This window comes from Drosophila rhopaloa, unplaced genomic scaffold (assembly GCF_018152115.1).
Source record: "Drosophila rhopaloa isolate 14029-0021.01 unplaced genomic scaffold, ASM1815211v1 contig_47, whole genome shotgun sequence".
In the NCBI taxonomy this organism is placed as follows: Eukaryota; Metazoa; Arthropoda; class Insecta; order Diptera; family Drosophilidae; genus Drosophila; species Drosophila rhopaloa.
In genome coordinates, this window is record NW_025335142.1 from 2,230,070 (window position 1) to 2,254,154 (window position 24,085).

The 24,085-nt window shown below is 35.9% G+C and overlaps 2 protein-coding genes across 2 annotated transcripts; one reads left to right on the top strand and one right to left on the bottom strand.

The window, feature by feature from the left end:
• The first annotated feature begins 713 nt into the window (after positions 1 to 713).
• LOC108044749 (cysteine-rich motor neuron 1 protein) lies at positions 714 to 10,641 on the top strand. The gene is made up of 6 exons (XM_044461574.1): positions 714 to 870; positions 3,587 to 4,104; positions 5,347 to 5,477; positions 8,229 to 8,425; positions 8,484 to 8,611; positions 10,170 to 10,641. Exons 2-6 carry the CDS (start codon positions 3,746 to 3,748, stop codon positions 10,186 to 10,188), a joined length of 834 nt encoding a protein of 277 aa, XP_044317509.1. The 5' UTR covers positions 714 to 870; positions 3,587 to 3,745; the 3' UTR covers positions 10,189 to 10,641.
• Positions 6,164 to 8,008, bottom strand: LOC108044742. Its single transcript, XM_044461575.1, has 3 exons — positions 7,949 to 8,008; positions 7,577 to 7,897; positions 6,164 to 6,370 (listed from the first exon to the last, which is right to left on the bottom strand). The coding sequence occupies exons 1-3, from the start codon at positions 8,006 to 8,008 to the stop codon at positions 6,215 to 6,217; spliced, it is 537 nt and encodes a 178-aa protein (XP_044317510.1). The 3' UTR covers positions 6,164 to 6,214.
• Positions 10,642 to 24,085: the final 13,444 nt, after the last annotated feature.

A 24,085-nucleotide genomic window follows, 5' to 3' on the forward strand; every position in this document is an offset into this window, starting at 1 on the left:
CCTTACATTTCTAAAGCAGGATTAAAGAAAGTTTAACTTTAAACCTTTAGAGGAGCACTAATTATAAATTCCATATTAACAAGTTAATAAATGTTCCCAGAACCCACTGGTACCCTCTTTGTGTAACCATTTTTAAAAAAATGTTATAGAGGTTACCATATTAATATTAAATGAAAGGTTAGACTTACACGCAGATCAACATGGATTACAGCAACAAATATTTTAGATGAAGCTAAAAACAAGTTTTGGGAGATTTTAATCTTTCACTTAAAACGATATTTTAATTGTTAAGCTAAAACCCTTATTCGTCCTTTACGACTTTTCAGCTTACAAGCTACTTCAAACTTAACTTTAAGATAAGCAGATAAGACCGTTAAGGAATATACGAAGATATGCCCAATCCGTGAAAAAAAAATAGGGAAATTTCTCTCGAAATCATTATCTCGAAATATGCTGCCGTATAAACCGAAATTCAATAAGTACCACGAGAGTCCTTCGCTTGTTATGTCTGATAACTCTGCCTTCCAGGCTCTATTGCAAAGGCGCCTGCGCGGTGAGAGGAAATAGTGGGATATATTGTTGGGAGAGAACAGAAACAAGAACAAAAACACGAGCATATCCCCAAATCGGAGCGATACATGTCCGTTCTAACTGGCAAATGGTCTATGCAGCGACGGCGGCAGCAGGTTAGTTCAGTCTCCTGCCATAAATGGCCGCGTGCGGCAGACAAAAGCGCATGAAAAATTCATTGGGATTCGTCGGAACCGAAAGTTTAACGTCAGGACATCGCCAACAACAACAAGGACCACTTTAGCATATAGCATACAGAGCGACTGCTAGTCCTAAACGTCTATCGTTAGGTGTAACGAGGTGTGTGCCCCTGCGTGTGTGTGTGTGTGAGAGTGTGTGCGAAGGCTTTGTGACTGTTTCGGTGGCGTTGTTAAAAAAACACAACAAAAATTGAATGGCAAATTGAAAGTGGTTGACAGGCAACTGGAAAAACAACAGCAATGGCAATAATGTCGAGTGTCCTTTCGGCCAAGGCAAAGTGAAAGCAATACTCATCAGAAAAATAGAGAAAATACACAAAAGCGTCAAAAACAACTCGCAATTGCCAAAAGTGTATTATTTTTCCATTGATTTCGAGGCAAATAAACTGCGCAACAATTTCGAAAATATATTGAAGTAGGTTAGGACTGTTGTGGAGTGGGTGTCGCAGGACATCAAACGTTTAAATAAAAATTAGTTGGGCATGTGTTCTAATAAATTGGATATTCCTTTCATGCCATTTCGTTCACCTACACGTCGCCCCATCTCCTTCATTGTTGAATTTCCAACAACTTTTTGGCATGTGGCATACTTTTGGGGATTCGTTGAAATTAATTTCCGAAGTTTTTTGCTGAACATCGGAACAGTATTTTCCTTTTTTTGCTGTATTGGCAGCGAGTTCATTTTCCAGGCACTGATTTTGGCCCTGACCACGTTTGGTTAATTAAGCTGAAGTCGCCGAAGTGCGATTTGAAGCCAGCTTGATTAAAACAGGGTATATGACACCGTCAAGGCTTGGGGGAAGTTAAATGGGAAAACTTTAATTGCCAGTAAGGGTCGAGGAAACTTTTTCAACCTGATGAACAAAAAAGTTATTGTAAATTTAATACAGATTAGCTTTCTTTAAACTAATTCTGTTAAATTTTGTAGATAAATTTATTGTTTAATTCATGCATTTTATGGCAATTCATGGCCACAGATTAAAAATTTGTAACTTTTAACTAACTTCTTTTTGTTTTATCAATACCGAAATTCTAATTAATAATTTATTAGTTTAGTTTAATATTTTATTTTATTTAAGTTATGGGAAAAACAAATTGGTTCTAGGGCACAAAAGTTTTCCTAACTATCTCCACACATTAAAAATTTATTTCCCAACAGCAAAACATTGTTATACTTTATTCCATATTTATTGTATTCTAACGCTTCAAATGCAAACATACATTTATTATTGTAAATCCTTAATGGCTTAGTATTTTTGTACTCAAACTCACCCTTAAAAAAATCAATCAAATCCGAAGCTAAAATCATGCAAATGATAACTTGGTTTGTGCTTCTGCTTGCCAAAACTTTAAAATTCCCTTACCAATTTTTGAGTGTCCCATTTTATTACGATTTTAATGTCGATTCTTTTTGCCAATAATTGCTCATTAAAATGTAATGAAAATTTATTATCTATATTTTATTGTGTAGATATTAATGCCATCCTATAGGACACTAACAAATTCTACTCTTAAATTTATACTTCTCTAGTTATGTAAGAAAAACCATTTGTTGAAAAAACTTAAACTCAGGGTAAATGCGGAATGCGAACTTGCCACTTTTCTCGGAAATGTAAGTCTTGCTCAAGGCTAGCATTTAAAACAAAATTCTTAGGGACGATTTATCAATGTCATGTAATGGTTATAGTTCCTAATTGCTGGGCAACACTAATCCACTTTCTCAATGCGATGCTAATGTTCGAACGGGAATTCATTACAAGGTTTGATGTCATACAAGTCGAAAATAAATGTTGACTATCAAGCCTGAAAAGGAGAAGTGGGTGAATTTTCCTTCGTAATTTTCGTCAACCAACGTATTTTTACTAGAACTTTGCCTCTAGGTAATAGTTCTAAGTTAGATACATATATTTCAACATTATATTTAGGACGTACATGTTTCCAAAACAGCATTTCAACTTAATATTAAAAATGAACATGACAAGTTTTAAGTTTCATTTTGCTTATCGATACTCCAAAAATATTAACAATTTTATTTTTTTTTACTTTACTAATTACTAAAATACAGTACAGTATAAACAATGTAATATAAAGATACAATATTTCGCTTTAATTGAGAACGAGACAATTTTACACTGCATGTTTTTACATTGAGTTAAATTGCTGTTTTGAATTCCTTTCATATCTCAATGCACGGTTAGAGTTTATTCGGCTGGAAACTCTTAGCTTCGTGTATAAATAGACCATGTATTACATTGAGACAGCGAATTTGTGTTCCCGAGCATTTTGACTTCCTGTTACCTTTTTCTCACAAATGACAAACTTTAACCATGGCATTGATAGATCGATTTTGATCCGTATAATAATTACCTGAAGTAATGAAGGGATTAAGTCTACTAAATAAGATTAAACGAAAAGCACCGTTGGTAGGATAAGTATAAAAATTAGTATATATTTCACTAATTCGATTGTCAAGCTTTAGTTCACAAAGCAAGGCTAGCAAAGAAATCATCCGCCTGAGATCGTAATTCTTATTTTATTGCTCATCGAAATTCTAAATGGCCCTAATTAATTAGAGATTTGATTAGCACATAAAATGTCACCATTTTAGGATATTTCATTTTACCGAACCGAATAGCGAACCATTTTACAAATTTATGACCACCGAGAAGTAGGCAATGTCGATGAAATTTTAATGAAATTAGACCGGCAACCGATTTCCGCAATTTTCAATTGTAAAACGCCTATTCAGGGGCAATTCAAGGAGTGGGCAAGTTTACGGCATTTTAATCATTTCAAAACGCTCTTGCTCTTTTCAGTCAACATGCAAATTGCCTGCCCCGGCCCCGTGCCCCGCACCCGTACTCGCAGTAGTCGCAGCCAGGACCAGAATCCGACATCCCCATCATCATCATCGCAGGCGGTGGAAGTGGAACGCACCGTAGAGCCAGCAGGAGCGCAATAAAGATTGCCTATAAATGGGCGGAAGTGCCAGGGGCGTGGGGTGGCCGAGGGGGGAGGCTGAGGTGCAGGATGTACTACGCACAAGGACGTTGAGGGGGGCCGGCAAACAGCAACAGCAACAGCTAGAGCAACAGCAGCACAACAAAGCCAAACTTCCGCATAGGATGCGCCCGAACGGAAGTTATTTCGGCCGCCTGAACGTGAGCGCACTGCTCATCTACTTGTGGTGCTATCTGCTCCTGATAATGGCAGCATCTGGCGGCAGCAGCAACGTGGTGAACGGGCTCAAATGCTACTGCAATCCGAAGGAGTGCGACGTTATCCGCTCGCCCGACTGCCCCGGAAAAGGACTTATGCTCTGGGATCCCTGCAAGTAAGTCGCCGTTCCCTGCACTCAAATTAAACAGATAATTTCTGGCCAGCGAATGGGGCTGCCCGCGTGAATATATCATCGATTTTATTGTCAAGCTAAGCGGAGAAATTGATATCAGGCATTATTTCTGCGGTTTTATGTAATTCCTTGCAAGCATTTAGCTAATTTTCCATTTTCCAAACCGTTCTTTAGTCAAATCAATTTTATTTCATTTGCTTTCGAAAAATTTGTTTTATTTTTCCCAACTATAAAAGTGTAAAAACTTACGTTTGTTACAATAGGAAACCCCAATATAGAAAATACTAATGGTATTATTATTTTATTTGCATGATTAACTAAATTAAAGTTTTATATGGTACTTTATCCATTTGTTGGAGTATAATGTGCGGAAACTCTCACGACTATCAATATTTTTATTACCAAAATAAATTGCTGAATTTTAATCTGGTTTTAAAATGCAAAGGTTAGGATGTTTGTATAATTAGCAAACGAATTCTACATTTATTAACGTTGGTGGCTTAATGGTTGCCGAAACATTAGAGAAAATTTAATTGTGCATAAAGCTTTGCTTATTACTTTTGCCATTATCAAAAATATTGTTATGTTGAAATGCTTTCCACACGAAAAAAAGCATAAAATTAAAACTTTGTGGTTTTATTGATACAACTTATTATTTATAATTAAATACATTTTATAAATAACTAATTTAAATTAAAAGTCAATTGGCTACAAGAAGCTCAAAGTGAAACATTTTAATAAAATTTCAAAATAGTTTTAATTACAACTCCCTCACTATTGCTACTCATACGTTCTTTTTAAGTATTTATTATTATTACTTATAAGAATTATAGGTTTTAATATAATTTCACGTATTCAAATCAAATTAATAGCGTTTAACTGTAAATAGTTATCAGTGCTGTGATGTGATCAAAATAAAAGAAAAGGTCAAAAATGCGTAACCACACTACGACCTCAATAATTGGCAATGATATAATTAAGGGAGTCAGGCATCAGAGTGACTCATCTAAATTCCAATCCAATTTGCATCGTGAGTCACGTACTGCTTAGGAATTCACAGCAGGCACTCAAAACGCCCCCACATCACAATACAGAGTGTTAACTAATTGTTAACGCTTATCGAATCCAAGACGGTATCGAATCAATTACTACTGGGATTGATCCATCTCTGTTGCATGGATTACGCTTCATATATTAATGTCATATACGTCCAACTATTCGCAGATGTTGTCGCATATGCGCCAAAACTTTGGGCGAGTCCTGCGGCGGACCGGGCGGATTTTCCGGTCAATGTGAGCCGCCCCTGCAGTGTGTGACCAAGCTGCCCATTAGCAGCGGATTGGGCGTATGCATGGGTAAGTCGATAGATATGTGTATCTACTATATACACGGAGAAAAATAAATACAAGTTTAATATTTGAAATATGGCGGAAAATGTTTTGCAGGGGAGGCCTCTTAAAATTCAACTAGAAATGTTCTTAGTCCATTTTTCTGTCACATATTTTGTTGGTTTATTTTGTTATCTTAAATAATCTTATCTTAATAAGAATCAAGTTATCTTAAAATAGTTCTTAAAATGTTTGTAGTCAATTTTTCTGTACGATTTTTTATTGATTTTTCTATTGTAGTATGACAATTTAATTTACATTTTTTTTTGTTGGTGAATCTGCCAATCTTTGTATTCTTAAAAGAGATTCTTAGTTAGTTCGGTTTTAACCATTAAATTACAATTCAATTTTATATAATCAATGAAGTATTCTTTACATAATTATTCTTCTGCTAAATGTTTTGTTGCAATCTATAAAGCATATTTTTAGACACAAAACAAAAAGAGATTTCATATCATGCTACAAATATTGTTTTTCGTTTATTTATATATATTTTAAAGTGCTTATCATGACATCTTTTGTTTTTTGTTTATATAAATATTTTTAAACAGTAGAAATCCTTGAGATTTGGTAAAGTCTATATCGGTAATGCATAATTAATTTTTTCCTGTGTAAACACATTAAAAAGAAGGAGAGATAGAGACCAGCGAGCGGGTTATGGTTATGGAGCACTCGTATTTAGTCGCATCCATTATGCATTAACATCACGTATTATAGACCACAGAGCCCTCGATGGATACGTTTGCAACCAGTTCGGAGCGCTTCAGCAATTTGATTCGCACTTGCCATTTGGCCTGCGGAACTCCTGGCGGGAATTCGTCCGATTTGAATGTATAGTTGCGGATCTCGAACAGTTTTCCCTGCATAATTTGATGGCATCAATTCGGTTTTTGCGTGTAATTGTGTTTGGGGAATTAATATGTTCCGGCCGTGCGGCAATTTGCAATGAAAATGGGAAATGAAAATGAAATAACGGCAGAATGTTGTTCAAATTTAACTAGTTTTGCTCGTCGAGAGTGCCACAACACGAAATGTTGACAAATATTTGCTTTTATTTATTGAAAGTTGTTTCCCAAAGGAAAATATTTGTCTTCATCATGCTGGGCAGGGCAAAGTTTCAAAATCGAGCTACTAGCTAAAAAGCAAACGGAAATTCTATTTCATTAAATTGCTTTCTCCGTTTGTTGTCATCGAAACATATTTATATTTTCTCAGTTTTGATAAGTTTGGTTAACTTCAATAAAACGAATTTTGAAGTCGAACTTCTCTAACTAACATGAAGACTATTAAATTTTAATGGAAAGCCAAATTATTTTCTGTGCCCTTTTCTATTAGGGATTTGAAACCAGTTATTAACTTGTCTAAAAGTATGAAAATATTTGTATTTACTTGTTTCTTTGGCAGCTATCCGATTTTTAAAAATAAAACCGAATTTCAGAAATGGCTATAAAATACTATTTTTTGGGGATAGGGCTAGTTTGCGTAGAGCAGGTGATGCTGATCAATAATATATATATATTTTATAGGGTTGGAAACTTCCCCTTTATTGCGTAGCAAACTTTTGACTGAAATTATAATACACTCTTCATGAGTATGAAAATTAAAATAGTCTTTTGAAACTAAAAGTCTCAAAATTATATGAAAACGTTTAGGTTTTTATACTTTGCGTTTTACTGGATTTAAGACAGAAGATTTTGGAAAAAAGCGTTTTAGGCTCTAAACTTAATAATAAAATTTTCCACAAATTTAAAGTGTGAGAGTGTGGCTATTTATTACCCCTTATTAGTCACTGATTGCAAGAAGAATTTTCAATATAAAATGGATTATATTATATGGATTATTTTCCAATGCAAATAGGTTCTTATTAGCACTATAATTAAAATCACTAAAAATTAAAAATTTTACTTTAATTGATATGAAAATAATTTATAAAAAGATCGTTTTAAACTTGTAATAACAAATAAATTAAAAAAAAAATTTAATGTAATTTTTTTGAAAAATCTGACAAACTTAGTAAGAAAAGATCGTGTGCAGTTAATTAGGAAGCTTGGTAATATTTAACTCACCTTCAACACAGGACAATTACCTGGCAAGTTACTGACAGTCTTTAGTCTTCTGAACAGTTTGCCAATAATATTGTTTTGGTACATCGAGCCTAAGTACTTGCACCCATCCATCTTGATATCGGCCACGTTTAAGCGGCTTTTATCTTTTTTGAGTAAATCAAATGTGGCATGAATGTCGAAGTAATCGATGGTTTGATTCAAAATAAATCTGGCCGATACCATGGGAATCCGTTTTCGTAGAAGTTGGCAATCCAATTCATTGACGTATTTCTTGGTTGCAATATCGCAGCCCAGATTTGAGATGACAATGTCATAGTTGCTCTACCAGGGAAATTAAATTACAAATTATTGTTTGAGGCTAAATTAACCAACCTTTGCGAATCCGAGTTGCAGAGGAAGAAATATAGCCAAAAACGAAAATCGGATAAACATTATGCAAAACTAAACACGAAAATGCAAATGCGGTCGGCTTATATTGGGTCGACTAATTTAAAATAAATGTCACCATAATCTCTTTTAATGCGCTTAAAATCAAAGTTCATTTTAGGGCTTAATGAACATTTAATATGAGAATTAATGCGCACCAACAGTTTTTCTCTTCTCATCGCTTTGGTGTTAATAACTTTATTTGTTTTGCTTGTGCTCTAAATAGATTTGCAGCACCTGACCGCCCTGACCTACAGTCAGCACGATAATTGTTCCGACAGCGATTCGATTGTTTTGCAGCCGGGCTGCGAGATCACAAACAAACGCTGCCAGTGCTGGCCCACAATGCGCACCTGTCTCAGCGAACTGACCAGCGATGGGGGATCCCCCGGCGACTCCCGTTGGCACTTTAAGAACCTGGAGGTGGGTGCATGCCTCACTCCCTGATTTCCCCTACTCATTTCTTTCCACTCTGCTGCAGGACTGCCAGTTGAACTTGCAAAATCTAATTAAACTCGAACTGGAATTCGATGAAGACTACAAAATCTCACCGAGCAAATTCACATACAAAAAGCTTCGCAGAAAGCGAAAATCGTTAAGAAAACGCATGTGAGTATTGAAAAATTTCAATCGATAAGAATATTTTTTAAATTAAGTCATAACATTTAATATCCAGTTGGAGGATATAAAATATTCAGGGGCAAAGTGTGGACTCAGTTAATTTAAGCGTATCTCTTAGCTTAAATTAAATTTTGAAACTTTTGTTAAGTTTTAACTTTGTTGAAGAACCCTACAAACTTGTTAACAATTTTAAGAACAAGCAATTGACGTGTAATTTTCGTATTTTCTTTGTATATGATTTAAAAACATAGTGAACTGTTGATAGCATCGATTTTTTGAATATTTTACAGTCTATAGGTAAAACTCGAGGTTTGTAAATGGTGAAATTTATTAAATTCATTATAAACAAGAAAGGAAAGCTAACTTCGGGCGGAGCCGAAGTTAATATACCCTTGCAGAACACTCTGTAAATTATATTCTCCAAAATTATCCATATGATGCATTCTTAATACTGATAAAAAATCCCAACTTCCTAACTTTAATAACACCAAAGTTATGGCATTTCCAATCGTTCAGTTATATGGCGGCTATAGGATATAGTCGGCCGATCCTTATGAAATTTGATAGGTCGGATAGATTGGCCAAACATAAAACCCATAGGAAATCCCAGCTTCCTAACTTTAGGAAGTTATGGCATTTCCGATTAATCAGTTATATGGCAGCTATAGGATATAGTAGGCCGATCCTTATGAAATTTGGTATGTCGGATTGATTGGCCAAATATAAAACCCATAGGAAATCCCAGCTTCCTAACTTTACTAACACCAAAGTTATGACATTTCCGATTAATCCGTTATATGGTTATATATAGTTATTATATCAGTTAATCAGTTAAAACTGAGAGATTAGTTTGCTTAGAAACAGACAGACGGACAGACGGACAACTCAGGAGGTGTTCCTGATCAAGAATATATATAGTTTATAGGGTCGGAGATGTCTCCTTCACTGCGTTGCACACTTTTGACCAAAATTATAATACCCTCTGCAAGGGTATAAAAATACATGAAGTCAACATAGAGTTCTTTACAAAGAAACATCCCAGCATATGATGAACAGTTAAAAATATATATAAAACAATTTATTTTCAAAAATATATTCTGTGAAAATAAACAAATCTGTTCTCATAGGCCAAAATGCTAAGTTTCATTTATATATATATGACAAAATGTTCAAAATAATTAAATATAATAAACAATTAAGTGTTATTGACGGACTTCCTTCGCTCGGTGAGCTAATCGCTAATCAAAAAAATCAAATAAACTAATAAAATGAATTTAAATTGTTTAAAATTGTTTATAAAATTATATAAGTTTACTTCAAAAAAAAAAATATTATTGATATAAAATTTTACCATGCCTAGAGCATTATTTAATTTATAATATTTTAAAATCAAATCGTTTTTAATATTTAAAAAATCATGGGCTAAAACCTTTTTGAAATTTGTAGTAGTTTTAATTTTAACAACCAAATTAATGGTTTCTTTAAATACTTAGAAAAATGTAAAATATATTGGATTTACTTTTTTAATGAAATTATTCTTTTTCAGAATCATCTTGAAGGATTGAGGCTTTAATGTGCCATTGGGATCATCCTCTTTCTGAACTCTTAACTCAATAAAACCAAATGAAAAATCTTGTACAGATAGTATGCTTACTTCTAACTAATAATATGGCTATTAAAAATAACATATATATAACAACTTATAAATATACAAGAGGAAATATACATATGAGAAATAGACAAAATTTATGTATCCTAAGACATTTGTTACTTTATTGTTTTTAGAGTGCGCGTACGTATGTATAAATTTGCAATTTTTATTCCTACTGCCCCGAAAACAAAATATACAAACAATAAATTGAAAATATTTCAAGAATGTTGTTGCTTTAAAAATAACAAATACAAAGTGTGCAAAATGTTGGAATTTTCCATAGGCATAAGTCAAGCCATTCAATAAACAATAACCCGAATGACAAATTTTGCTAACACGAAACAGCATTGAAAATATATAAGTGGCCAGAAAATAAAGTTGTTTTTCATTTTTATGGGATTATTAGCTATAATTTATATTTTAATTTAGAACGCAACTCACAATTCCGTTAACAGCCAATAAGTGTGTAGCATACTTTTTTGAGCTATGTTACTGAGGCGCAACAAACAACAGTAAATGTATGCAACATGTTAGAAACGTGTAGAATTTGTGTGTAAGAAGCATGTAGAATTCGCTAGTTCAAGTAAAAAACGTTAGATGTCGCATGAAAAAATATGTTAGAGCTCGGTGGTCGGTTTGATTTTATTCCCTAGCTACAAAAATATATATATCTTTATTTAGGATCATCAGCAGAGTCGATCCGATATGTCGGTCTGTCCGTTTCTACTTAAATTTGTCTTTCAGTCTTAAATCTATCTGGATAAAATTTTTAAATTAAGGAAAAAAGAAGTAAACTTTTGTTTACTTTAAAACATTTACGAGTAAAACATAAGACAGTTAGATATATTTTACAAAAGTCGGATAATTAAAAAATAAAATAAATAATACAAATAATTTTTACGTTATTGCTAAAACGTTATTCTTAAAACCGCAAGGGTACTAAAGTTATATTATTTTAATTGCAAGGGTATATTAATATTTTTATTCAATTTTTTAGCTCTTAGTTAATAACTCTTATTGAGATTAATTAATTTGGGAGCATCGAAAGTAAAAAAAATATTCAAAAGTATTTGCAATTTGTTTAAAAAGTTTTTATGTTGGTCTAAAGATTTCACTTTGTACTCACAAAATCACTGACTCACATGCCCTTAGAACAACCAGGCAAATAAAACGGCACTACAAAATCGAAACGAAAACCTCTGCCCCAAAATCGACCATCAACGGCAGTCGAGTGGGGTCAGTTCTTCATCTTCAAAAGATCAAAGATACACTTTGGCGCTTAAGTGTTTTCCCGCCAATCTCCATCCTCATCGCCACCTATCAGCTGAAGGAGTTCGAGATATTTGTTTCGCTTTTCGAATTGAGTTGTTATATTTCTGTGGCTCCGTGCACTCGAGTTCGTTAGGCACCTTAGTGGAGCAAACAAAAGCAATTAGACGGCGTCATCTGACAGCCTGAATGGAATAGTTTTCGGGGCGAATACCGGCGGAATGCCAGAGCGTTTATCGATCGCCCTCTGATGGGATGTCCAACTGCCAATGAGACCGGGCTGAATAAAAATAAGTGAAATAAAACTAAGACGAGGGGGGGCCACTGTGTCCAGGGCGGAGAACAAAAGAGCTCGAGTGCGGAGGAGTGAGGTGTTAAAAATTCTACTCTTTATGCTCCTATTATGATTTGACTCGCTGCTTGTGGACTTTGATGGACATTTACGATACGAAAAATCTCTATGTGTGCACTTAAAAAAAAACTGTAGCTTGGCTTTTTCTAGAAAGTAGCAGCTTTTTGTAAATAAATAAATTTACCTTCCTAAAACCTAAGCCGAGCTTAATTTCGGAAAATCAATTTAAGTGATAAATAAAAATTCTTTTTGTTACTTACAAATGTAAAGTAATCGATTTTTTTAAAGGCTTTAAATAAGTTTTTGTTTAATCAACGAACAAGTCTTAAAAATTAAACAAGCGGTATTAATTCAAGCGGTTTTAATACAAGCGGTTTTAAATTGCGTACAACTTTTATATTTCGCCTATAAAGTCATACGAATGCTTTAAACTTTTTTAGATTGGGATCACAATTTTTTCCAGTATGTGTATGCGTGGAACTTTATATATCTTTTCAGCTTTTGTCTCACTTGTTTGACAACCGATGCGTACAAATCAAAGCAGGAATCCAGAGTTAGGGGCCCCAAGCCCCGACTCGTCTGTTGTTTGATTAATAGCCGCACAATTGATATGTTAAGTGGTAAATTACGCCATTGGCACGCAAATGTATCTTCAAGATACATGCGTTTGTGTGTAGACAAAAACGGGCAAATTGTTGTTTGTTTAAGGCGCCGCTTTGGATGGAGATAAAAATCTCAGAGCTTCGCTATCGAGGCTCTGGAAAGGCGGAGCCTAAAGTGCGTAAAGTGATTTAATTTTGAATGGATGTCGGAGAAAGTTCATCAAACACACTCACGCGCTGGCCGGCATGCAATTATTCAATTATTCGGTTGACTTTTCCCCCCGCTTTCTGGGGAGGAAAAGCTTGGCATTTTACAAGGTTCGATGGCTTAAATTAAAAGCCATTAGTCTACTTTTAACACGCTTTCAGGGAGTCTCTGCTTGTTGTTTTTATGGTCCCGTTTATATGTTTAAATAAAACGAAAAACAAAACCCATCCGAACCAAACCGAACCGAACCGAGGCGAACAAAAAATCCATTAAAGCCTTTTCGTATATTAGAAAAGCGAGACAATGGGGAGGGAGTTCGATTGATGTCATTAAATTTTTGCCACGCCATAAAATTCATCGAATTTTTGTTGTTTTATTGAAAAACCACCGTAGAAGTGTTATAAAAATCATTTAAAAGCCCAGATTGCCGTAGGTTTGATGCTTTTTGTGGTCTCTGTTTTGTTTTTACTGCACGAAGCCTTCGCTCATGCTCAACTAAAATGATTTAATTTCGAAACGTGCCTTGCAAATTTTATGATCAATTTTCGCTTTAAATATAGATTGAATGCCTCGTCGAATTATTTAAATGTGGCTGTGGCTTATTTATTTATTCTGTTCTTTTGTTTTTGCTTTGTTTCGGATATCATGTGACGAAGGTGCTTTATTGGAATGCAAAAATGAAGGAGGGAGCAACTTTTTGATGATCAGCAACTGATTGAAATATTGTAAATTTTATGGATTTGATTTACGATATTTTAATAGAACATTGATTTATGGCGGGTAAAATAAAACGAATGGTTTTTGAGACCAATACGTGACGATTTTTTGATTTTAACTATAACATTTTTAACATATCTTTTAAAGATTTCCTTTTAAGAGTGTGAGCATATATAATAATAAATAAACATACATTTTCATTCCAATTTGCTGTAATTTTAAATTATAATGAGTTGTTATTAGCTCTTTAACGTTTTCTAAAATGAGAAATAATATAAAAATAGTTTAGTAAGCGACTTTACTTAATTAAAAATAAAAATAAAATATATTATAAAGTGTAATATGATGGCTTATATTAAATGTTTCTAACTTTTTATAAATTTAAGCTTAAGCCTTAATATGTAAATGTAAAATGTTACCTACATTACTTAGCCAAAATTAATTGTTAATTTTTTTTTAAGTAAGCATTTGATAAAATTTAAATATTAGATCAATTTTATTGCTCATTAATAGTCCATCTACTGCTCCTCTGAATATCAATCTTCTTTTGCTAATGCGCCTCCGATTCTTCCGATTGTTTTGCTGATGGAGTTGACTTCATTTCCATTTCTATTGAGGCATTGATCTCTCGCTCGGCTCGACTGCCACATAAATAAACTGTGGCAAATTCTCTAAGCCAACTCGCTGAAGGCCCATAAATTATACGGCGAGGACCAACAACTAAGGAGGCCAATGTGGTTGTTGTGTCATTTTCTCGGCGCGCTTAATAAACTACACACACTTTATGCGATCTGTGGTTCCTGTTGTTGTGGCCTGCCGATTGCTGTTATATGATTTCATATATCATCGCAGCCAAGGAGGACCCTCCTCTTCCTCTCCTTCTCTTTTTTTTTCGCAGAGTTCACTGTGTTCAGAATGCGCAGGCGTGCGGCATTTAGTTCAGCCTGTCGACTCTCGATTGTCCCCCCTTTCGCCCCCGATTCCCCATTCCCCATTCCCCACACCCCATATTCCCCAGCATGTTTGTATATACTTTTTGTTTGATAACATTTTATTGTCCGCTTTATAAATTATTGGCGTTTGCCGGGACTCGGGATGGGATCGGAATCGAGTTCGGGTTCGGAATCGGGGCAAAAAGTATCCTTTTACGTTGTGCGTTTTTGGTATGCAACATGTGTCCAAATTTGTGCATCTTACAAATAAATACTATGGAAAAATACTAAGGTTTGGTTCTTGATACCCTGTTAAGGGTTATAAATATTTGCGGTATTGATGTCCTCGAAAATAAAGGTCATGCGAATTGTATTTCCCTTAAAAATATAAAGGTCATTAACTAATTATGTTTATTTTAAAACTCGTATCTTAACGACCTATTTCAAAACCCGCTTATTTAGTAAAATATCTAAGCGATCTATCTATCGATTTTTAAATTAAACTTGAAGGGTATCCAACCGCTCCATTTATAGCTTTCGAAGTCTCGGGAATCCGACTTGATTTTATAATTTTTCTTAGTTTTTTGCACTGCTCCGCCGGCCGGTTGAGTCTGCGCGTGTTTTGGCCTTTTAGGGCGTTTTGGCCCTAAAACAGACAATTGAGTGTAGTGTGAAAGTTGCTTTAAATACTCTCGGTATCGGTATCGAGGCGTTCCGATGCCCCAAAGGCGATGATGCGTCGCGTTCTGGGGGAAGGGGAGGAACCAGTTGGGGCTGCCACCAAATCAAACCATTTATGTCTGGCTCATGCGACACATTTATCATCGTCAAGTTACAAAACTCACCTGCACCTGTCTGCTGCTATGGTAACAAGAAGGGGGTTTTCGGGGGGGAAAATCGGGGGTAAGATCTTTAATTATACATTATACAAGGCACACCCGCTGGGCTGTATGGGGTTCCACTTCTCAAAGTCTTCTAACTGGAGCCCAGTAATGAGCTGGGGCCCTACACTGCTAGCAACTAAATAACTCATGTATTGAGAACAATGAGAAATCTGTCCGGTATCCGTGGCATTTTATAATAGCCTTGGATACAAATTTATAGGGCTGCCAGAGGAGCGAGGCGCATCGATCAATCGAAATGATATAATTATGGGCAAGACTAAAGAGCGGCTCTGTGTAAATTGATATCAACAAATTACGCGAAAATATTTCAAAAATATTAACGAATGTGAATGATATAATGATGAGATGATGGATGTCAGAGGCACTGAAAGAAACTGTGTTGTAATAAAAGGAAAAAATATGATCCTTAATTTGGTGTGGGCTTGTCGGTTAGTATTTTAATAATTAAATATTAAATAAAATATTTCTGTGGTTAAGTAAAAAGTTCAAAACCTTTGTTTTATTTATTAAATTTTTGTTAAAAAAAAAATATATTACGTATGACAGAAATATCAAAAAGCCTGTTTAAATGCTTGTGTCAATCCCGATACTTAAAGAACGATTCAATGACAAAACAAATTAAATGAAGCTTTAAGTATTTGCTTAAAATATGTATAAACTTAAATTTATTGGGGTAATTTACTTAACATAATAAAAGCTAAATAGTAATTAAGTAATATTTGTTTTCAGTGCCCTTGCTCCACCCTAATTATGCCCAATTTAAAAAGGGTTAATTAAGGCACAAAACGCATTTCGTGTCCTGCGTCCGCCAATGGAGAGCGTTATTAATATGCGACATTTTTGATATCTTTTTGCGGCTGCCCGGGAAGAGGAAGATCGGTGCTATGAAGTGCACACACTCCACTGGCGAACAGGCCGAGCAATAATTACATACAGCATTTGTCATAACACCAGATATGGACATCGGATGCTGTTGCGCCGGGCGCGAAACCTTCGAGCCCCGCCAAAAGGCAAAGGCAAAGGCCAGCGGACAAAGGACGCTTTTGGACCTGGCCAAGATCCGCGAACTATGCGACAAATGTAAGCGGGCAAAAAAAAAGGAGGTAGGAAAAAAATGGAAAAAATGATATAAAGAGGCAGCAGGGAAAATTGGAAATATCATCATTGGTCGCAGCCAGCGATCGCTGGGCATTTTATAAATAAAACAAAATCATAAATGCTGCACTCGGCCGCTGAATGGATCGGATCTTGGGTGCCATATAATAATTACAGTCCGCATTCGCATTCGCCCCTCATTGGGCATTGGGTATTGGGCAGACGCTTCGCATCGGAATTCGGAGCATTGTGTCATATTTAATACAGAAATTTTAATTAAACATAATTTGTAAGGAGTGCACGTTGATGCATTCTGCCCGGACACACTGGCGGAGATTGAGATTGCTCGCGGCGATAGCCCGACTTGGGATCGGAATAGAGTAATTTATGGCATCTTATGGTTAGGCCATAACTTGTCTATCATCCGTTGGAATTTCACTTTGATCTTATCGGAACGTGTGAGAAGTGGGTTCGCAGAAGTAGGATAGCTGACAAATGGGTGGGTTGATTGCTCTATTCTGATTTGGTAAGGTGGTGTGTAAAAAAGCTCATAACTGTCATAAACTACATATTTAAAAAAATTCAAATTCAAAAATAAATTAAAACTTATACATTACTTGTTTGTGATTGCGCGCAAAATGTTCTTTTGGAGACAAACAAATATTCAAATTTTGGGAGACCTTATAAATTACTAAATATAATTGTATTTAAATATTTTTATAAGTAAGACAATATATAAATATTATAGTATATAAGGGAATATTTAAATATAATAATGCATTTAATGTTTTCTAGAACATCACTCGAAAATATTTACTAGTTTGTTTATAATTTCAATGTTTGAATAGACTTCGGTTAATTACAAATCTAAGATATTTTATTTGTTATTTTTTCTTTCAAGAGGAATGTAACGCCTTGCACAATAAAAACTATTCTTTTGACCACAATTGAGCATATTGAAAATTAAAGGCCGATTAACGCCCTTATAATACGACTTCACTTTAACAATATATCTGAACTCTTTGGTCCATTATTGGGGTCACCTTCTGTTGGGCTACCACAGCCATGAAGATGTTAAACAATGCCAATGCAACCCAAATTCAATTCCAAATCGATCGCCGGTGATTATTCAAATGATTTAACTAGTTCACCGCATTTGACCCTCCGTGGGCAGCTCTCAAGTTCGATGGGGCCCAGCCCCGAAAATCCAACTCTAGCTTCCTAAGGTTGCATATCCGAAATATGCTCCCCGAAATCGGAGGAGTCGAGGTAATGCCCCCGGGCTATTTGACTGACTGACTCCGACTGCATTACATTTGCAAGACAACAATGGGAATTTTTATACATTTTTTTGGCGGTGCACTGGGCGGCGTTGGGCGTTTTTATTTTTACAGATATTGTTTACAATTTCTCAAGTCCAGTCCACAAAAGCTGTGCCCTCTCATTGTTGGAGCTCCACAAACGCTGATGCTGAAGCTGGAGCTGCTCCAATCATCATTTTGTAGATATTCGCTTGGTGATATATTTTGGGTGAGCGCTTCCGGCAAATCGGAGCCAGTGAAAGGTCAAGATGTGGCCAAGAAAAGCAGCCGGAGCAAGCGGAAAACTGCTGCCCAGGGAGCTGTGTGCCATTGGAATGGGATTGCGAATGGAGGTACAGGCAAACGTGCTCACAGCAATGTTTTGTGGAAGAAAATTATATAATCTTATAAATTAAAACTAACAAAATTAAATTATTTTGTTTATAGCTTTAGTGGGACATTAAATTAGACCCGCTTCTTAATTTTTAACAAAAACATTATTAATGTCGAAAATGAGGATTACTTTTATATTTTTTACTTTACTTTTGTTATATTTATAATCTTAAATACGGCCAAATATATAAAATAATCACTAAAGGAAATTAAAAAATTAAAATAAATGAATATTTGGGTTCTTCTGTGCTCTGAAAACTTTAAATCCTTACGAGAGGTGTAACTAAATTTGCAACACAAAATAAAGTCTTAAAAAATACATTGATAATAACTTAAATTTCGCGTATATTCAGTAAAGACGATTACCACAGGCCAACTGGTTCATTGTAGGGAGGCTCCACTGTATATCGTGTGGCATCGAAATAAACAAATCAAAGTGAGCCAATGTTCGCCAATGGAAGTGCCTTCTCCTTCCTCTTGTTCGATCTGCGGTATGTGCTCAATTTTCCATAACATATTTGATCGCTGCGATCTTTGCAATCGCCTCTGACTTTCCACTTTTCCCTTTGTTCGCTGCTTTTGTTCGTGTGTGAGAAAAACTTATCGAATCGTGGCTATCGTTTCGGGATTCGGGGCTTCGGTTTGGGTTTGGGTTTTGGTTTGGGTTTGGGTTTGCGGCTCGGGGTTCAAATTAAGCCCAGGTGACCACGGGGCCAACGAGCTGACAAACCTTTCGGTTCGGGATGCCTTCACACACGAAGATGATCTCGCGGCAGTCGGATATACTATATAGTATTTGACAGCCTCCAGATAAACCACATTCGAGATCATTAATTGCCGATCTTTTCGCTCCAAAAACTGCCCGAAAGTAGGATTCGAATTGGGCATGGTATGGGGATTGTGGACCGTGGATTGGGGATCGGGATGGGGATGGGGATCGGAGGGCGATGGGGATCGGGGCATGGGAAAGCGCTCGGGCGAAGATCATTCAACTCCCACAGACACCCACACCCACACGGCACAAATGGCACAATCCAGCAGACATCAAACAATGATCACGAGTGGTGCTCTCGGTGGTGCTGCTTTTGCTCTGGTGGTGCGGGTGCGGTTTGCCTTTGCCTTTGAGTTTTGCTTTTAGTTTTGCTTTGCTTTTGAGCCAGATCGATGCTGGCCGGCTGCTTGATGATAGCCTGTGACTATGACTCGCCTTGGCCTGGCTCTGAATTTGTACACTAAAAAAAAAACAATCTGATGAATTGTAATTTTAAGATATTTTGTAACTCTTTTTATTTTAATTGAACACAAATGTAACACTTGAAAAATGTAAGGAGATTGTACAGCATAACTCAAAACTTGGGGCTGGGTGACTATTTTTATAAGTTAGAAATCGACGTTGATTTTTTAATAAATGCGTAGCTAGATAAGAACATTAAAAAAAATCAACTTGTAAAATAAATTATTTGCCACTTGGAATATTTTGACTCAGTAAACAGATATTTGGAAATGCGACCTTAATTTGTTCGAAACATATTAATTATATTTTAACTGATTTACACAATCAGTTAAAAATAAATAAATTGACGAATTGTAATAGAAGTCCTAAATTTAGTTATTAACTTAGCTGTTTGAAAGAAATGTTATAGATTAACCTTTCTTTAAATAATGTTCAGAGAAGGAGAGTAAATCTAAGTAGAGTAAATGTAAATAAGTAGATCGGTCAGAGTATAACAAAAATATTTAAAATATTAATTCAAGTTTTAATGGTCAAACTAACTAAGAACCTATATTATTTTTTCCATATTAGGGGAAAACGAAATTTTCTCGAGGTGTAACTGCCTTTTTACCGATCGTTTTGGGCATGGGCCCCTAAGGGCCTTTCGATTGAACTTGTTCCACATTTTGATTGTAATGCTGCCGGTGAAAGAGAGGCATTGCTGGGCAAGACAAATATGATTTTCAATTTGCCGCGATCGCTTTCACAAGATTTGCATTCCACTTTGCATCTGAAACTTCCCTCCAGCCGTTCAAAAGCCATTAAACACTTGAGCCAAGTCAAAGTTCAACCGGGTTCGACTTCTTAGCTTGGCTCTTTGCCGTTGCGGCTCATTAAAACGTCACTCTAGTTGTGTCCAGTTGTGGTATCTACCAAGTAGTGTCTGCATTGCTGCCTATGGAAAACTGCACTTGCCACAAATCAAAATATTTACGGCCAGCACGGCTAATGAGCGGAGGTCTGAAATGCTCGATATACCACCCAAGATGGTTATAGATGCACCGCATAAATACTCACAAAGTGTGTCGTAAAAGTCCAAAGCGATCGTCAAAATGTTCCCCTTTAGTGGATGTTTTTGGGAGGATCGGGGCACTGGGGGTCCGGGCCACCTGCCTGGAGCAGCCCAGTTTATCAGGCCCAGTCCCGTGTACAAAATGCTATGCAAATTTGGTTTTTATTTGCCCGCTGCTGCCAGAACAAGTGCAAAAGTATCCGCCGCGTTCCCATTCCCAGGTGGCCCAGCACTGAAAAAAATTCCACGAAATTCTCAAAGTTTCATATATAATTTAGTTCGATATTTTGGGTATGTATGAAATTTTTAAGTAAAGTTTATTATTTGCCTGCTTTTGCACAGCTAACAGGTTTTATTTATGCATAAGTCACTTGTGAAATATTATGAAATTATTTTGTTGTTCAGATTCTATGTTGTAGATTTTAAGAGAAATAATAATAATAAATAATTTCGTATCTTGTGATTTTGTTAAATGTATTACATCATATAGTTAGCCAAGAAGAAAAAGTTTTAAGAACTTTGTATACTAATTAAAAATACTAATTTTACATATCATTAAATATGTCATTAAACGTTTTTACAATTTATTTACCGGAATTAAGAATGATACAATTACACAGGATTTTTATGGTTTTTTAAATGAAAGAAAATTAAGAAAAATTGTATTTCTGTGCATCTGAAATCCCAGATCGATACTCAGATCCCATTCGAATCTCCCTAGCTGCCATCGATGACCAGTGGATGTCGGCGGTGGACCATTTACAGAGAGTCAACTCTGGATTTTATGTGTGTTTGGCATTTGCGAAATGCGTTCGCATGCACATTTGAATCAATCGCTGACTCAGATTGGTTTCCTCCTTTTTCTCAGTTTTTACGACGGGAGAGATACCGGTTCGTGGACCGGCGAGCTGCGATGCTTTTGAACTGCACTGATATCGTTTCGATTTGACATTTAGCATCGCTAATTCATGCGAAATCACCCGAAGATTATGTTTATAAGCACACATTACGATTACACGTTTATTATAATTTAGGAGTTTACTCTTCGATCGGATCGAATGCGACCAGTTGGCGTCTTGGGAAAGTCTGTGACAAAAGCATTTCGCAGTGGAAGAGGATGTGGTCGAGGTGAGATCACTTAGTGTTGAATCTCTCAGATACGAGTGTTTTTGTGTAATTTTTTTTTAACGACCATGTGACCTGGAAAGTTACTGAAAGGAAAGAGTTCGCCAAATGGTCGAAATAGCCAAATGCAGCTGGTTAGATAAGGGATTCAGAGTAGAGAAAGTGAGGTGTGGGTAGACCTGATTTGGACGTTTTCTTTACAGGCTCTAGTCAAAGTAAAAAATATATAATTTATCAAAATAAAAGCAAGAGCTATAAATAATTTGAAGTACCTTTGCAGTCATATCGAGAATAGATTACAATGTGTACTGCATAGAATAATAATATAGAGAAAAATTCGCATATATCTTAAAAAACACACACATTTTACACTAACTATAGGTATATGTATTTATGGCCGCAGTAGGATATAGTGAAACTTTTTGATGTAACTGTTTAAAACTTTTAAAAATGTTTAAAGTTACTTTTTTGGCCAAGCAACTCCAAAGCAATTAGATAATTTCAGAAAAAGTATTGTATAATATTTAAGGTTACTTTCCTTTGGTTTTAAAATTATTGTGCTATGAATTTTTAATGCATCCAATTTTTAAAGGGATTTTATTTAAGAAATTAATTTACAAAAATCTATAATAAATATATTTGTTATGAAGATAAAAACATATACGATTTAGAAATACTGTATTCAAAGAATCAAATTGGTTTTAACTACTGTGTTGTTGATTCTTTACGTTTTTTGGTGTTGTATACAGGTGTCAAAATCATGAGGCATAACATTTATAAAGATCATGTTGTTAAAAGTATATTTTGGGTAAACCTATGAATGTATAGTCTGTGATGTATTGTTTTTATACCCTTGCAGAGGGTATTATAATTTCAGTCAAAAGTTTGCAACGCAGTGAAGGAGACATTTCCGACCCTATAAAGTATATATATTCTTGATCAGCATCACCCGAAGAGTCGATCTAGCCATGTCCGTCTGTCCGTCCGTCTGTCCGTCCGTCTGTCCGTCCGTCTGTCCGTCCGTCTGTCCGTCTGTCCGTCTGTCCGTCCGTCCGTTTCTACGCAAACTAGTCCCTCAGTTTTAAAGCTATCTGCTTGAAACTTTCCCAAAAGTTGTCTTTCTATTGCTGGTAGTATATAAGTCGGAACGAGCCGGATTGGGCTACTATATTATATAGCTGCCATATAACTGAACGATCGAAAATGCCATAACGTTGGTATTTTTCAAGTTAGCAAGTTAGGAAGTTCTATGGGTTTTAGTTTTGGCTAATCAGTCTGACTTACCAAATTGCATAAGGATCGGACGACTATATCCTATAGCTGCCATATAACTGATTGATCGGAAATGCCATAACTTTGGTGTTTGTAAAGTTAGGAAGTTGGGATTATCTATGGGTTTTATTTTTGGCCAATCAATCCGACCTGCCAAATTTCATAAGGATCGGCCGACTATATCCTATAGCTGCAATATAACTGAACGATTGGAAATGACATAACTTTGGTGTTTTTAAAGTTAGGAAGTTGGGATTTTTATGAGTATTAAGAATGCATCATATAAATAATTTTGGAGAATATAATTTACAGAATATTCTGCAAGGGTATATCAACTTCGGCTCCGCCCGAAGTTAGCTTTCCTTTCTTGTTTATTATATTACAGTTCCGGCATATCCTGCTGATTAGGAGTTTTCAGAATCCATCTCATCTTCATTAGTTCCAGCTTCACCGAACAACCACAAACTTCTTTATTCTATTCTTGCTTAACCATGATCTATGCGATCCGCGGAACCACAACGGTGGGTGGATAACGATGGTGAGCCGCAAAGGAACGACATTTTAAGCGTTTGGCGTTTGATGCGCTCGTTTGTGACATGTGCGCGGTTCCACCAATCACGGAGGGGGGCGAATTCTGGTGGGGTGGTGCAGACAGAGAACCACCAAAGGGGGCTTCACTGTGGCCCGAAAGACAGCGACTGCACCGCTGTCTCCGCACTAATTGAGCATTTAAATGCAGCGTAATTACTTCTCTAACACCTTCATCAGAGGCAAGCGTCAACGGCTCGCCTTTGATGCGCACTGCAAATTAGCATATAAATTGTCCCGTGTGAACATAAAATCAAATGACATGTGAGTTTGTCAAAAAAGCCGTCTCAAAGTGCCGCTGCAAAGCCAAGACGAAGCCAGAAAAGCTGGCGGAAGGACATGATAAGGTGGAAAAATGCAGTCATTAGCATAGCGAACGTGCAGCTAATTGGAAATGGAACAGATCAGCATGAATGAAGTGGGCCTGGGAGTAGTTCTGGGGCTGACTTGGGCCGACTTGGGAAATCGAAGGGTAAACGTAAACCCCTAAATTCTGACCACCGGCGCCAGCCAGACGTCTTTATGGCCGATCACTGGTCGTTGTGGTGCATTTTAAATCGGCCAAAGGGCACTCAATTAATTAACAGTACAACAGTTAGGCTCAACTTGAGTGCAAGTACACAGACAAAAAAAAGGTAAAATTAAAGGTCTAAAATAATAACAGTATTATCACAATAATACATTAAAATTCAAAACAAGAATGTTTTCTTAAGACTTAAGGGACCTTTTTGAGATTGGAGATTTCCCTCAATATATAAATTATATAG

Excerpts from the sequence above, each read along its gene's own strand:
- LOC108044749 (XM_044461574.1), top strand. The coding sequence starts at position 3,746 with ATGGGCGGAAGTGCCAGGGGCGTGGGGTGGCCGAGGGGGGAGGCTGAG. Across the intron at positions 4,105-5,346 it reads ATGCTCTGGGATCCCTGCAA|ATGTTGTCGCATATGCGCCA; the intron begins GTAAGTCGCCGT and ends AACTATTCGCAG. Across the intron at positions 5,478-8,228 it reads CGGATTGGGCGTATGCATGG|ATTTGCAGCACCTGACCGCC; the intron begins GTAAGTCGATAG and ends TGCTCTAAATAG.
- LOC108044742 (XM_044461575.1), bottom strand. The coding sequence starts at position 8,008 with ATGTTTATCCGATTTTCGTTTTTGGCTATATTTCTTCCTCTGCAACTC. Across the intron at positions 7,898-7,948 it reads TGCAACTCGGATTCGCAAAG|AGCAACTATGACATTGTCAT; the intron begins GTTGGTTAATTT and ends TTTCCCTGGTAG. Across the intron at positions 6,371-7,576 it reads GTAATTGTCCTGTGTTGAAG|GGAAAACTGTTCGAGATCCG; the intron begins GTGAGTTAAATA and ends CAAATTATGCAG.